The sequence below is a fragment of the Polyodon spathula genome, chromosome 9 (genome assembly GCF_017654505.1).
Source record: "Polyodon spathula isolate WHYD16114869_AA chromosome 9, ASM1765450v1, whole genome shotgun sequence".
NCBI classification, from domain to species: Eukaryota; Metazoa; Chordata; class Actinopteri; order Acipenseriformes; family Polyodontidae; genus Polyodon; species Polyodon spathula.
The window spans coordinates 24,075,531-24,092,207 of NC_054542.1; the positions used below are offsets into that span (position 1 = coordinate 24,075,531).

The following is a 16,677-nucleotide window of genomic DNA, read 5'->3' on the forward strand; positions in this document are numbered from 1 at the left end:
TTGATGTTTTATACTATTATTTAAAAAAAAAAAAAAAAAAAAAAACATTTCACTTCAAACGGATGACGAAATAGCCATAGAAAATTAATTTAATCACCGTTTCCTTTCCTTAATAAGTGCATGCATTTCTGCTGTCGTGCTGCAGGTGGTGCTCTTATATTACTTTTGCAGCGCCGCGAGTTGAGTGCGTGGACGTGTATAGTGCCGTCACTGTTTCTGTAGTTACAGCAACCAACCCGCACGTCAGAGGAAGTTAGTGAATTCACCTGTTGAGCACAAACATAAGCGGAAGATCTTGGAAGCGATTTAATACTACTGTACTGGCTCACCGTGGCTAAAATTCATGGACAAATTAAAGAGAGTACTCAGTGGCCAGGACAGTAACGACGACACCAACGTACTGTCAGAGGTACAACTAGTTTCATTATATTATATGTATCATTAGGAATTTTCGATTGGAGAAGGAAAATGAAACGCAACTATTCCTGTTTACAACAGGGCGAGTTATCAGGTTGTCAAAACATGCCTTAGTTGAATTTACTGAATCTAAATAAATTAAATACATTAATTTTAATAAATAACCCTGTAGACATATACGTAATGAGGTTTCTATTACATTGAGTGAAGAAAACTATTGAGGAATTACAGAATAATCGAAGGATTGGTTGACTCGTGTGTATGTGCGGCTTTGTTTTGACGGTACTGATAGGTGCCGTAAAGTTTGTTGCTTATTACCGATTGCTTTTTCATTTGTACACGTTTTAGTGTACAAAGAGACGACTTGCGTTTTCAGAGGTTTCACTTGACATGGAGACAATAGATCAGTAGTTGTAGCCACTTCAGGAAAGTGACTGTGTGATGGCAAGTAGTTTTTCTTATTGGTGAAACTAATAGATTGACACTGGCTCGGGTTTTATTCTCGGTCAGTCTGGCGCTTCATTGGTGCGCTGTTCATGCTGTAGTGGGCGTGTATGGCCACACGGGGTAAGAACAGTGTTTTTTTCTGACATTTGTTATATATTTTAATAAAATTGCATATCTAAACAAAGGAACGAGGCAAAGGAATGTTTGGAATTATTTTGAGGAACCGGAGGACAAAGAATAATTATGCAAGACAAACTTGCCGTACCACAAAACCACAAGTTCAATACTTAATCATTTGAAATGAAAACATTCAGAATTACTGTGGATGGAATTACTGAATGCAGTAAAAAGCAGTTGTATGTATTTATTTTTGTAAAGGGGGACGAGGAATGAGACGACCATAACTCGATTCACATAGTTCCTCCTCTGCCAATAGCTTTACTTTTAAGTTACAATGTATGCTTATTCACACAGTGTTGATTGTCACACCAGGTTTTCCTTTGGTTGTGTAGCTAAGGCATGTGACATGGGGGGATTTTACACACACTTAATTTCTTACTTTTCTCTGATTTGAAGACAGTATCTGATGCAACATCCTTAGGATGGGCCACAAGGGTGAAAGGGTTCATTGCCTGCTTCGCAATAGGTGTACTGTGCTCAATACTGGTGAGTACTTGCTTCAGTCTCTTAACTGTACTTTTTGTAGCGTTTTAAATAATCCAGCATTTTGAGTGTAAAATGAAATGCCCAACCCTAATGTGTCATGCCATGTAAAATAAGGTTACCACCATTACTCAATAAGTCATTCAAGGAATATACCCATTACAGTTAGAAGGAAATTAGAATATTTTGACATATTCTCACAGTAAAAGGGTACACCCCAGGGAATTATGCACAGAAGAAATTAAAAGTATGTACAAAGCAACAAAAGTATTGTGCAGTTATATTGGGTTCTTCTACCATACTGGATATCAAAATACTAACAAGTAAAAAATAATAAATAATTTTAAAAAATAAGTAGAAAACAGTAGATTTTTTTTTTTAACAAAGTCTTTCTAAATTCCAAGATTGAAATAAAGGAACAACAGCTCTTTCAGTTTGTGTTACGAATGAGAACACCCCCGATCGGAAAGGATAAGATTATACATAGAGTTGCTTTGCTCAGCATCACCTGTATTTGTTACTGCATTTATGTATCTGAAAGCTAATGTTTTGAAATTAGGAAGATGGTCATCAGTCGATGACCAAAACAAGTCAATTTCCCCTGGTGGTAGAGCGCTGTGGATCTCATCGGGTGCCATCTTCAGTGTACAAAGCAAAGCAAAGAACATCTTTTACTCTCTCTTCTGCTGATATATTTGCAACGTGGGACCTTTGTCAATGCATTTTCTGGCAAAATCAGTGTTCGCTTTATCCTCAGTCTGATCCAACATTTTTCTCTATTCTCTGTTAAAGGCGATATTATTTAATATTACGTGCCTATGCGTAGTGACACGTTTTATATGTAAAATTATTCGGGCGTGTAATTTAGCTCATTAAGCCATTTAATAGAAATGGGGTGTCTATGGAAAGTCACTGCATTTGTTTTACCATTATTTGTTCCAGGGAGTCTGTTTACTGTGGCTGCCTAGAAACGGAATAGTACTATTTGCTGTCTTTTACACACTTGGAAATATTTCAGCCATTGGAAGGTGAGTTAAAGTTATGTTAGGTCAACTAATTGATTTATAATACTTTATAACTCAGGCCTTGAGAAATTCACGCGAAAATGTGTTAAACACCTTAACTACTGGCTAATTAAAAAAAAAAAAAAAAAAAAAAAAAAAAAAAAAAACATTGAGGGACAATTATGGCTAAGGCCCTGTGTAAAACATGGGTTTCGCGGAAATCGTTAAATGAGCCCAATACCGCGAATTTTACAATATTCTTAAGAAGTAAAAAATAAATTATTTCATAATTATTATTTGCATTTCATTCAAAAAAAAATCACATTAACGAAACTGTGTGCCCGCGTGTACTATTCACCATGCACATAGTGCTGTGCAGTGATTGTCATGTGACTGTATGCAAGCTAGATGGGAATTTAAATACTACACACTGTAAACAAGAAAATAGATGTCTCTAAAAAGGCAAAAAAATGTGTCTACAGCAGATCACGTAAAGCAGGATCCAGCAGGAGTTTTACACAGCGATTGCGGTAAGCTCTTCTGTACCTCCGGCAACGTTACTGTAGGTCACTACTGAGAATCGGCTGTTGACAGGCATTTAGATTCAAGTATTCACTGAAAGAGAAAGGCAGAATTCCAGGTGAACATGCACCGGCACACCAGAACTGAAAGCTGTCCTTGCAGATACACTTTACCTACAGTCTGTTAATTACAACACCGTTTCACAAGCTATTGTAAAGTGTTTGAATAACTTTGACGTTGATTTTGATGTTAGCGCATTTATCACTATATTTGATGATTAAAACAAATAACAATAACCTCTACATATAACTTATAAAATAGTTAAATTCGTGAAATACGATACTTTTCCAATGATACTGCCGTGAATTTTAAAATTTCTGCGACTTTCAGGGCCTTAATTATGGCCATTCTGCCATTGATGTGTAGTGCAGGTTACTAGCTTTACTTCTGTTATGTTTTTGATTTTTAATATAAACTACCCTTTCCTTTTTCTTTACACTAAAGGCCAATAACATGTTTATAAAGTTTAACTATGCTTTATTTAGCCAGCTCATGGGTTTCTGAAGTCAGTAAGGATTTCTGATACACATAATAGCAATAAAAACCATAATAGGAATATCTGAAGGTAAGATATTTTAATAATTTACACAGTCTGCCATACATGATATTGGCTATTTGTTAGAATACTTTTAAAAATAAATTCAGAAAAACAAGAACATTGCATTATTTACTGGATCTATGCCAAGAATGTGTGGAAATGTAATCAGCTCTGAATTAAAAATAAAGACAGTGGACATTACACTTTAGAACTGTTTAAATGAATACATTATTTACTACTTATTGAGGGCTTTTAATTTATATTGCTGTAAAAGCCTTTGTAATGTATTTACAGTATTTCCCTACTGCTAATCAGGCAGATAGTGGTAGACATACAGTGTTTCAAGTCAATATAATGACGTGCATGTACAATGTTGCAACACAATTGGGACCCCAAAAATGATTTGGCAAATTGCACTGAGGTACAAGACTTGTAGATTTTCTCAGAAGCAATTATTGCTTATTACTTTACTGTTGAGCCTAAACTGATAGGGTGGCTGTTGTTACAGATTCCGACCTCTGCTGAAGAGATTAGGTTAAAAGCTCTATAACTGATAATGTAAAGATAGATTCACTTGTTTGCTCCCAGGTTTCTTCCAGTTACACTTCCTAATAACCTCAGCATGTCATGCTCTATTCATTCTGATACATGGCTGTCATTATCTTTCACGTGATCTATGTCATCAGCGCAAGGCACTTAGTGGAAACACCCGTATGCGTAACACTTATTTTTTTTATCTTTTTCCCCAATTGTGATGAAACCTGTTAAACCTATCAAACTCTAACTGAAGCTATTCAAGCTGGCACTCAGTTTTCCTTACAAATGTCATGTCTTCCAAAATGGTAAAAACATATTCAATACAAATGAGACTTTTTTCCAAAATGGAACTCACTTGTTGCAAAAGTGTTTAGGGAATTGAGTGTACTGTACTGTATGTGTATGTATGTGTGTGTGTGTATATATATATATATATATATATATATATATATATATATATATATATATATATATATATATATATATATATATATAATATCTATAATTTAATGATTTTTTTTCCAATTAGGTTAATAATGACACTTGATTGGATTAGCCATTGAAGACTTGGAAATCGTGGGATAAAAACTATTTTTAGGTGGTTTGGTGATGGTATGTAATTCATTATCAACGTTACAGATACATTGGTAGGGCAGTTTCAATATTTTGATTGTAATTTGGGAATCTTTTCATGCCTTTTTTCTTTTTAACTTTAGCACCATGTTTCTAATGGGACCCTTAAATCAGATGAAGAAAATGGTTGAGCCGACTCGAGCCATAGCCACTGCTGTAATGTTGGTAAGCCTTATTACAGCGTCACTCTTTTGCCTTTTTCTTCCAATTTGAAATTAGTTTCCGATATAAAAAACATATACTAATTAATCCGAATAAATACATTTCTAATTCTCAAACCTAAAGTTTAAGTAACCTTCAGTTGATACATACCTACTGGCCGTAGGAGATGGATTAGGGTTATGAAGTCTATTGAAAGACATGTAATGTAAAATGAGAACTAATCAAACAGTCAAACAATTGGGCTTGTGCCTTCACAGATTGTTTAACTGAAAAATTGACGATGTCTAATTTTAAGTTTGTTTTAAAAAAAGTAAAATAAATAAATACATGACTGCAGATATAAAAGGTCTCCGGTAATTCCAGTTTTTATTGTTCCTTTTATTGTAAATTTAAAAAAAAACACAAACATGGGGGGGGGGGGGGGGGGGGGGGGGGGGGATCATTTTCAAACAGAAAACTTGGTAACATTAAAATTGCTAATAATGTAATCCTTGGGTTTATATCCTACAGCAGCATAGATATTTATTCGATGCTTGTGCATCATTCTGCGTATCACTTGACATACTTTGTGCCTTAGTTACAAACTAACCAATTATTGCATTTCACTAAGAATAGACTTGCTAAATTAAAATAAATCGCTCACGTACCAGAAAATCTATTCTGTGCCGGTCACTGAGTTGCACAAGCTCAGCTGTTCATTCGTTTTTCTGCGTTTTTGTATTGGCAAGAATAAATTACCCTCTTCAAAAAATGGATACCCTTATACACAGATTGAGTCTGTCAGTCTCTCTGTCCGTCTGCCACACTGTAGTGGGTGAACATGATAACTGCCTTAATTTTATATAAAGCTTCAGTAAACTTTGACCATATATTTCTAGTCTCCTATAGACATTTCGGATTGTGATTGGCTATAATCTCATAAGCATTCGGTTTTACATTAATATTTTTAACCTGTACATGCTCTCATTCACTTTCTTACCTAAACCAGTCCAAAAGCATTACACCATCACTTTACCCCATGTCAGCCTAATGAGCATGCACAAAACATACTGTAGAGAATGGAGAAAAGTTGTTCATGTTACACAGGGGTCTACAGTAAACCTTATTTATTGTATAGGTAATGCATATAACAGACTAGTAGAAAGCCAGGGGAAGCTATTTAAGAGCCATTTGATTGTCATTCCCAACACGTAAAACCAAAACAACATTCAGATCATATTACAGTCACAACGTTAGCATTTTGTTCTAAACAATGCTTTTAATGGCTTTAAAGTAAATGTAAAACTCGTCATTCACTTTGATATTTTGAAAGGATTGTCTGCTTTGTTTCGAATCTTATTTTGCTCTGGTAGTTGATCTATTACATTTTTTTTTGCTAACCTGTTGTAATGTAATTGATTGTATTTAATGTTTCCAAGAGTTACCAGATTGCTAGTAACATTTTGTCCTGTAGGCTTTATTATTATTATTATTATTATTATTATTATTATAGATAATATACAATGCAGTTAACTGTACAGTACAACGCATACATTTCAGTGAGCAAAAGTAAATTAATAGATTACTAAATAACTGTTTAAGACTCCAATGTCATTAGACATACATAATTATCTGAACTTCAACAGTATTATTATTATTATTATTATTATTAATAATTCATTTGGACAGATGCTTTTATACAAAGCTACTTACAGAGACTAGGGGGTGAACTGTGCATCACAACTGCTGCTGCAGAGTCACTTACAATAGGACTTTGGTTTTACATCTCATCTGAAGGACGGAGGACAAGGAGGTGAAGTGACTTGTTCAGGTTCTCACACAGTGAGTCAGTGGCTGAGCTGGGATTGAACCCGTAACCTCCTGGTAACAAGCCCCTTTGTTTAACCACTGGACCCATTTTCACTCTGTGCTATTGTTGACTTTTGCCCCCCTGGGCAAATGCATTCTCTACAAGCAAAATTATTTACTTCCTGATTTAAAACATACACATAGCTGCACAGTAAGTGACAATAAATTATCCAAAACATTTCTGCACCATTTAATGATATAAACAACATGAACAGTACAGTATCTGGGTTCCAGTGCAAAGTTTGGTAAATAGTGTGTGCTTCCCTTTTGACTTTTGTCTTTAGATCAAGTGGCAATGCAGTGGGATGTTTATTTATTTGTTCTACGTATTGTTGATGTGCACATGCAATTAAACAACATATTAAAGTTTTTATGCTAAAGGATTTTTTGCCCATTTAATTTTTATATAATTACCTTGTAGTCCACGACTGAATATCTTGCATCTACAGTTTAAACTTTTACATGGATAGAATCTGTGTTCTATAAAGTATAGTATCTATTAAGACTTATGTTGCTTATTACTAAAATTGAAATTGTATATTTCATTTAATTATTTAACTGACCCAAGTCTGCCTGTCTAGCACACACTGCATGGTGAATGCAATAACTGCATTGATTTTGCACCAGTCTTAACCAAACTTTTACTATTTACTGCTAGCCTCCTATAGAAGTTTCATATAGCATTTCACTATAAACTTGTTCGTATTACGAGATTAAAGACCCTCTGTATGTGCCTGCACTGGTTTTCCTATTCTTTGGTCCAATATGATGTCTGAACAGTTATTTTCTCTATAGGTGTCTCTGATCTTAACACTGTGCTCTGCATTTTGGGTGAGTACATTGTTATTTTATTGAATGTGATTTGAAAACATTGTGACAGGGTACTCGTTACGTGTGTGGGCCACTGCTGATATGCAAAACAGAGAGACTTGGGAGTTATTATTTAAACACCGCTCAGTGCACAGGATTTATTGTCATGCACAAAAAAGTAAACACACGGGTCATGTGATACTACCAACGATGATAACGCACAGAGGACACATACACTAGACTGTACAAAATCATAATTAAAACACAGTACAAAAACTACAAATAAAAGGGCCGCACAGGGCGAGTGCTAGCCTTATTGAACGAGGCATCCTGCTCCATGAACTGGCTACACAATGTTATCCTCGTTATCAATATCCCCTAAACTAACCTACTCATAAGACAATATTACTACGATGACTCCTGCTTCTTTGTAAGGCCTTGGATGGGCATTGCCTTCACAAGTACCATGTTCGTTTAAGGGTTGCGTAGCTGTAATTCTGCAGAGCGGACGCACCCCACTGTGTAGCATGGTGTTGCAGTCGTCCAGAACGATCCCCACCGGATGTTTTTATGTTGACAGACGCTCAGTCGAGACCCGCCCACCTGCTGATTGAGGACCGGCACAGCCAAACACTCGCTGCCGTTCCTCTCAACCAAACCTAACAGGCAGCAAGTCTCAGTAATTTAATCAAACACAACTCCAAAAAGCACCCAAAACAAATCCGTTCCCACATATAAATTACACCAACACTAATTTCCCTGTATTTGTGTACAAGACTTTGTGCAGAGTGTTTAATTGTATATGAAGTAGGCTGTGGAGAATTACTGAATATATAAAAAAAAGTTGGTCTACACTGTACACTAGACTACCACCTGTATTTAGCGTGTGTTTTTTTGCCAATGGTTAAATATGTGGGCAAAATTCAAACAATTAGCACTTGGCTAGTGTTTATTTATACTGTATTTTAAAAGATACACCGTGTGCATACTCCAGTCTTTCCCAAGCTTTCTGTACATACAGTATGAAACTGATATTGACAACCTCTAGTGCCTGTTTGCCATAACTGTTATTTGTTGTGGTCATGCTGAACCTTGTTCGTGCCTTTGCAACTTCTCGCTCAGATTATTGCAGTGCCCTTTTTGCTGGTCTTCCTGCTCACTCTATCAATCGTTCACAGTTGGTACAAAATGCAGCAGCTAGAATCTTGTTGGGCATATTGAACATATTGCTCTTTCTTACATCATGGACCTTCGTAGATAGTTCCGGTCTTCTAATTCTGGACTTCTTAAATGCGTTTCACCTTAGTGTATTACTGTTGGTGGGTGTAGATTTAGTTGCCCTGTCCCTTCCTTATAGAAATCTCTTCATTAGTTTTTCAGTTTAAAACTTCTTGAAAATGTACCTCTTTTCGACTGTCTTCTACTCTTAGGCTTCCTAGGTTTTGAAATATGAACATTTTGATTGTGCAGCGCCTTGGGACACTTCAGTGTGAAAGGCGCTATATTTAAATTAAAGATATTATTATTATTATTATTATTATTATTATTATTATTATTATTATTTTAAGTGGAGGGTGTTAGTGTGGTTCCAGTAGATTGAAACGTACTCTAATGTTTCTGTCTGCAGTGGAAGAACAAAGGGCTTGCTGTGCTGTTTTGCATCATGCAGTTTTTCGCATTTGCATGGTAAGTAACATTTGAATGCTTTTATAATCGACTTAAAAAATGTTTGCATTTATTCTCTGTGCACTACAGGATTATGTTAACAATGTAGAATACAGTGTTGCAGTGCACTTTAATTTCAGACGTTAGACTGGTAAAGATCTTAATCCGTGTCAACAACTAGAGTTAATATTTAAGATTAGGTCAATTTGAGTTATTGATAATATTATTCATAATTCCCATTGTGGAACATTGGCATGAAAATTCCCTTGTGCCAATTAGTAACCTTTTCACAAAATAGTGCACAAGCACAGTACGTTTTGCAAAGTGTTGCAGTATCATTTCAGAGTTTCCATAAAATAGTTTAATCAGATTTTTCAATTGTTTTATTTAATATAGAAATAAATTTAAAGTGTGTTTACAATTGTTTTGCTTAATGTGAAAGGACATTTTAAATGTGTTTGCAAATTTACTAAATAATTACTTTAAGCAGATAAGAGTTACAGTTTTCAGTTTCTCTGGTGTTGTTGAAAGTATCTGCTCCTGTGATTCAGCTGTGTAAAATCAACACATAGATGGAGTGCAGAATGTTCATTGCAGAATTTATACGTTTGTGGTCTAAACCATTGCATTATTGTTTTTGAATTGTATTTTTTCATATTTTTAACTTGGGGACAGACGGACGGATCTATGTAAAAGCAACACTAGTATGGCTATGTACAATGTAGAAAACAAACCCAGTGCTTGCACACAAAAAGAACAAGGTCCCTTTCACCTGGGAGCATGCGCTATGTTAGGTTGCAGGACTGTTTATTTAGTTGTGGCAGGTTGTTTTTTTTTTAAGGAGGTGTATTGTATTTTATTTGGCAAAATTATGATGATTATGTTTGTGATCTCCCAGGACTGATTTAACCTTTTTGAGAGCCCCAGCATGGTTTCAAATCTAAATGTTGCTTTTTTTTGTCTGTCCACAAAACCACCGGCCCCTTTCACTACTTTGTATTTAAGCACTTAATCAGTTGCCTCAGGCTCACAACCCCAGAGGTGTCGATGCCAAAAAATAAGCATGGAGGGGATTGAAAATGCCAGGAGGCTTATTTTTCCCTGATGGCTTCCTGGCAGACATCACAATAACATTAAAAAAAAAAAAAAAACATTATTTGTCTAGCTTTTAGCTTGGCTAATTTAAATAAGGGCAAAATTGCTAGCATCAAGCCTTGTAAATGCTCTGGCCTTTGTTTTGTCAAGCACCCTTCTAACAAATCCCCACAACGCAGGGAGAGATTGACAAAATAGCAGTATTTAAAGCACTTATTTTGATAGCTTGCTTTTCCTGTTGAAAAAAAATGGGGAAAATGAATTCAGCTGGCACACTGCACACTCTAGTAACTCTGTAGTTGTTTAAGTTATTACTAGTATATAGTTAGATTTGTAAACCTTTGATTGATTGTAGTAATACATTAGATTGGTATATTTCTATTAGCTTAACAACTAAAAGTCCAGAAATGGGCTACCTCACTTTAACAAAATTGTTAAGATCATTCAATGATGTACTGCTAAATTGCAGAATAGTGCTGAGAACATTAATCATTCTTCATCACATTGTGTGTGTTTTGATTACTGTATATATATATATATATATATATATATATATATATATATATATATATATATATATACATACATACATACATACATACATACATACATACTGGTATGTTAGCAAGTTTTTCTTCTTCTTTCTCTCCTGTCTCGATTATAGCAGTTGTTTCAGCCTTTTAAATCTGTTAGTTTCACAACTTTTTCGTTGTTAATATGCATTGGTCAAAAAAAAAACACTGAACACACACTTCTGATCTCCACGAGTCAAGCTGGGTGATCATGTGACCACAAGGCTGTTGAGTACGGTGTATACAAAATGTGCCAAAATACAGTACAGCTGATGCAGGCATATTGAACTGATATTAAGTGGGGTGGAAATCAGTTGTATGACTGTTACCTTTCCTCGATATTAAGCGGAGTGTGACATTAAACCAAAAAAAACCAAAATTATCAGGAGTATGTTTCCATTGACTCCCATTATATTGTGGCCGGGACATTTCAATTTGATGAAATTAAGCAGGTTTGACTGTACATATATATTTAAAAAATGTGAGTTTCATTAAAAAACATATTAGTTCATGAAATGATTTGAGCATGTGCCCATAACACTTAATCCTTTTATTTTAACAGGTATAGTTTATCCTTTATACCATTTGCAAGGTGAGTGAGATATTTAATTGTTTACTTTTTTGAACTTTTAGTTTTAGTGTGACTTTGGGAAGAGGACATCAACAGAAACAATATTTCTGTTAAGTGTGGTGCTAACCCATTGCCATAACAGCAGCTTTAACTTTTGTTCCGTGTTTAAATTCCCTGCATATAATTATTTGTAAACTGCTGTGAACTAAATACCACCACCACTCTAAAACTCACAACCCTGCTGAAGCATCATGCATATAATAATTTAAAGAGGAGAAAATATGGTGAAAAAATGTTTTCCTTTTCTTTTTTTCAGAGATGCTGTGAAGAGTTGCTTTTCAGTCTGCTTGTCTTAAAGATGCCTGGTTCTGCTAAGTGTGTGTGTGTGTGTGTGTATTTATATATATATATATATATATATATATATATATATATATATATATATATATATATATTATATAATAATAATGGTGATCTGTAGGAGGGGAGAATGTGGTGTCCAAAGCTGTAATTCTAAACTCTCTATACTAACACAGGTGGGGTAATTTGCTTTTATACTGTAAAAAAATCTTAGTTTAAACAGCGTTCTACCCCATGGGCTCCTTCATGGGTGGGGCAAGTTATGTTTAATAGGCTATACTGTATCTTGCAGTGTCTTAATTATGTGTGTCTACTGTTTTTTTTTTGTTTGTTTGTTTGTTTTTTTAATAAAGATGTAGCTTTGATCAAAGCATCAAGAAGCTCACAGGAATCTTACACCATACGAGAGAAAATATACCTAAAAGTAATGATGACAAACTTGTGGTATACATATGTTGATGGTGTTGATACTGCAGGAGTGTGCAAACTGTGTCTGCCTGGGAGATCGATGCATCCAATATGCCATTTACAGTATCTCAAGAATCCCAGGGTTATTAAAGAAGCTGTGATTGTCTAACTAAAAGAATGTTAGCTCAATTGCATTATCTTAACTGCTCCAGCAATAACTTTGCATAAATGTATTAATACTGTGACTAGTTAAACAGCTTCAGTTTCTTATGTGGAGACAAACAATACAGTAATAATACAAGGGCATACCCAAGATCATACCTGGTTAAGAGATATGCAGTGTTGAAAGAGTTTTAATTTCAGTTTACTGTACAAAAAAATAATGGAAGTTGTTCCCAATTGTATTGAAAGTGTCTTTATATATTAGATACTGATTTTTATTCCAACATTTGGAAAATGTAAATATAGTGATCCTACTAACACATAAAGAGAATATTCATGTTTCAATATTGGTAATTTGTTCCTAATGGAAAAAACAGATTAAGGAATTAAGAATATAAGTTAATATTATATGATGTAGCCAACTTTACAGCATCCATTGTGTAAAGCACTAGATGTATTGAGCTTTTGCTTCAGTGAAGTTTGCACCACTTTAAAGTTACAAATTAAAAAAAGAACAGGTGTATCAGAAGTGCCCGCCACTTTAGGAAGAAACCTTTTATAGACCATGTTCTGCCACAATACCCCTTTCCTCCACTACCTTCAATTTGGCCCCAACATTATTTCAAACTTATTTATCTCATTACTTACTAAAATCTTTGTTGGCTTCACTGCCAGTTTTGGCGAACATGAAATGTGCACAGAAATACAGTTTAAATCCATAGTATAAAGCATTTTGACAGCCTATGAATTATAAAAAACAGTCATCTAAAATTAAAACTATATATACCGAGCATCAAAAGAAATGTCACTATTATAACACATTTATTTTCGGGAAAAAAATAAGGTATATAAATGATGGACATTGACTTTTTTTTTCTTAATCACTCGATCATTCATCCTTGACCATGACACGCTTGAGTGACTATGACTGAAGCATATACACTTAATCACCTAATTAGTGAGACAGTTACTGGACACTGGATATGGACTGATTTCAGCTGTTGAATTGCAAGCTTGAATAAAAGCAATAAAGAAAATCACAGAACAAAACCAATATGATGTCATACACTGTAAAAGTTCATTTTAGGAAGAAAGGAAAAGGAACCATGTTGTTATGGATCAAAATAAGGGTCTTGTGGTTGAGTGGCTGTTTGTTTTATTTAACCTTTTGTTGAAAGCTGAAGTATTTTAAAGGGAGTTACACTGTAATACAAAGTTCTGTACTTGACTCTCTTTTGCTACTTTACATTGTGTGAATGCTAACTTCTGTAATGCATATTATGTTGATGTATCTGTTTAGCTTTTAAATATGACTAGGTATCTCAATTGGCTGTTAATTTATATTAGGGATTAGTATCCGATTGGTGATATTTTTAATTTGCATACAATATGCAACTAGTTGCATAAGACTATTTTATCTTATTTCTTTACACCGTGTTTTTTCTTTGCTTCATTGTTTTATGATCATATTATAGTGGTTTTAATTTGGTGCTCTCTGACTGAAGCTTGTGCCATGATTTCATAGGCCAAACAGGTCCAGTTTTTTCTTTCTTTTTCATTACAGTGACAGTCAATATACTCACCCAAAAGAAAAATGCAAATAGGCCATTTTGCTTATCCCTTTCAATTTATCTCATTAGGTTGACATCCCACTGCTTTTTAAATAACTAATGGGTGCTCGAGTCACTTAAACGTGGTCTGGTAGATAATTAAACACTGCTTCTTCCTAATTTAGTAAGCTTTTGTATTTCAACTTTCTTTACAGTACAATGTGAATGATGTGTGACATATCTGTAGAAATGTAGAGACAGTGCCGAAGTTCATATACTGCTTAGTACTATTCATGCTGTAAGGATATTGGGATATGACATGGACAGTACCTGCTACACGCCAGGGCAGTTCAACAGTCAATGCTGCTTGTTAGACATGGACAAAAGGACAGACTTTGACCACAAAGAACCTTTGACAGAAAGGGGGGAGGGTGAGAACCAAGATGAGAAAAAATGATGTATAATGATCAATCTGTTCTAAAAGGAAAAGACCAGTTGTTTTTGTGAAACATACTTAAAAAAAATAAAGCCCAGCATTAAATTTCCGACTTTCAGTGGGCACACGCGTCCACTGTTAATAAAACCTTAATCTGCCTTGTCTTCCTAAATCCTCTAATCTTTGCACCCAACCTGCTGCTGATTAAAATACTGATTAGGCAGCTGGGTTTGCAATAATTCAATTAGTACTGAACTATTGCTAAGAAGCAGCTCGGCCTCAATTGATGACAGTTGTGTAGATGGGGAGAGATCTGGTTTCTGCAGGACCGAAGAACACGCAGTGCGCTTTTCTGCTTCACTTGATTTCCATAATGTACAGGAGGTGGAAATACTGATTGGGTGTATTTTCTTTGGGGTGTCTTGACTTAGGAAGCTTGCTGTTTTGTTTCTAGGAAGTGTAGGTCAGAGTGTACACACCAACAAAATAGGAAGATTAAATGTCATGTGCCAGCAATCCAGTTAATTTCCTCCTAGCACCCCAGTGTTTCAGCAAGGAGCTACTAGACATCAGCAGAGGTGCTGTAGTGGGCTTAATTAGTGCAACCCAAATTTTCTGACAAACACTCTGTACAGTATCTCTGTCCAAAATGCTGCAACATACATTTAATTATTCTTGTAGAGAAATTCTCTACTCTCCAGTCGTCTCTGTCGTCTCTACAATGATTACCAATCCTTTACCATGCTTTCACGGTGTTTTATTATGGTTTGCTATGCTTTTCCTATGAGAACCTTGCATAAGAGACACAAGCCATGGCCACAACAACCCATTGTTTTTCTATCAACAAACCAGAACGATCAGCAAGCAAAAGACACTTCACATGTTATTTGTGTCTACAATGCTAGTTATTTATGAGGGATTAATCAAGATGAAAATGGTGTCCTGTGTAGCTGATTATTTTAGTTTTAGTTTTAGTCATTCATACATTTACATGGAAATCTCCTTTGTGATATGTAATATTGTACAGTACCTGTTATCATAAGTATCCACCCAACCTAATGTATTAATAGTATCCACCTAGACTGTGTTTGATTAGTAATCAGTGGGAAGTTATGACAAGTACACATAGATAATTTTAAACAGAGATGGAAAATGTTGTTTTGATTATGTATGTCTTATTTTAATCCCTCACTGAGTTTTCTTCCCTACCATTGCCAAGTGAGGCTCTTGCTTTATCTCCAACAGGTAGCTAACAAAATAGTTCCACAGAATGTTTATACCATGCACAAGTATTCATTTTATAGGTCTCAAATGTGCAGTTTTGAAAGTATTTAGATCCACCATTGTTCAAATCCTTGGAATGGACCAACGCCAGTGCCTATTAATGTTAGCTCAGTGTTCACACTATTGTAGTGAATCAGAATCAGAGGGTTCTTGTGACTACCTGCTCGTATATTGTGAAATATTACAGTGAAGATCGCTCTGGGGTCAAAGTCTGCTGAGACATTCTCTTGTTCCTGTGTCAATACAAGCAAGGTTGCCAGATCTCTGTAAGAAAAAAAGCCCAAAAGAAGCCCAACCAAAACTGTGCGTCATTTCCGGTCATTCAACTTGTCTATGGCTTTAAAAAATACTGGAATTTTCATGATACAGGATGCGCCATATAGCCTGGAAACCTCACGTTCGAATCCAGGCTGTCACAGCTGACCGTGACAGGGGGTTCCAAGGGGGTTGCGCACAATTGGCCAGAGCACCGCCTGGGTAGAGGGGGCATAAATCTGCAGGGGTGTGGCTGATAGGGCGCCTGTGGTTCTGCAAAGGAGTCACCAGATCTGTGTTATCCTCTGGCACTATGGGTCTGGTGGCCTCGCTCTGGATCCGCAGGAACACGTTTCGGAGGACGCGTGTTCAAGCCTCTGTTTCCTGAGTCGGCAGGGGCGGTTGCGAGCGGTGAGCCGAGGACACACATAATAATTGCGCAAAAAAAATTGGGGAGAAAAATGGGACAATTTGCTTGGCAATATGTGACAACTTTCATTAAAAAAAAAACAAAAAAAACAGTGGCATACTGAGAGTAAAATAGTATATCATAATAGTAGTAATAGTAAAACCATAATATTTTGACCTCGGCATACGTGCAGTATACTACTTTTGTAGTAAGGGAGATAAATGAGAAAAAAAGGAAAAAGGTGCAGCATATTTAAATTATAGGCTATA

The 16,677-nt window shown here is 35.5% G+C and overlaps 1 protein-coding gene across 1 annotated transcript; it reads left to right on the plus strand.

Moving 5' to 3' along the window:
- Positions 1 to 247: 247 nt before the first annotated feature.
- sft2d2a (SFT2 domain containing 2a) lies at positions 248 to 11,971 on the plus strand. Its single transcript, XM_041258933.1, has 8 exons — positions 248 to 409; positions 1,441 to 1,530; positions 2,470 to 2,555; positions 4,905 to 4,986; positions 7,627 to 7,662; positions 9,269 to 9,327; positions 11,536 to 11,565; positions 11,861 to 11,971. Exons 1-8 carry the CDS (start codon positions 344 to 346, stop codon positions 11,898 to 11,900), a joined length of 489 nt encoding a protein of 162 aa, XP_041114867.1. The 5' UTR covers positions 248 to 343; the 3' UTR covers positions 11,901 to 11,971.
- The last annotated feature ends 4,706 nt before the right edge of the window (positions 11,972 to 16,677 follow it).

Coding starts and splice junctions, on each gene's coding strand:
- sft2d2a (XM_041258933.1), top strand. CDS start 344: ATGGACAAATTAAAGAGAGTACTCAGTGGCCAGGACAGTAACGACGAC. Junction 2,556..4,904: donor AATATTTCAGCCATTGGAAG/GTGAGTTAAAGT, acceptor TTTTAACTTTAG/CACCATGTTTCTAATGGGAC. Junction 11,566..11,860: donor TCCTTTATACCATTTGCAAG/GTGAGTGAGATA, acceptor TCTTTTTTTCAG/AGATGCTGTGAAGAGTTGCT.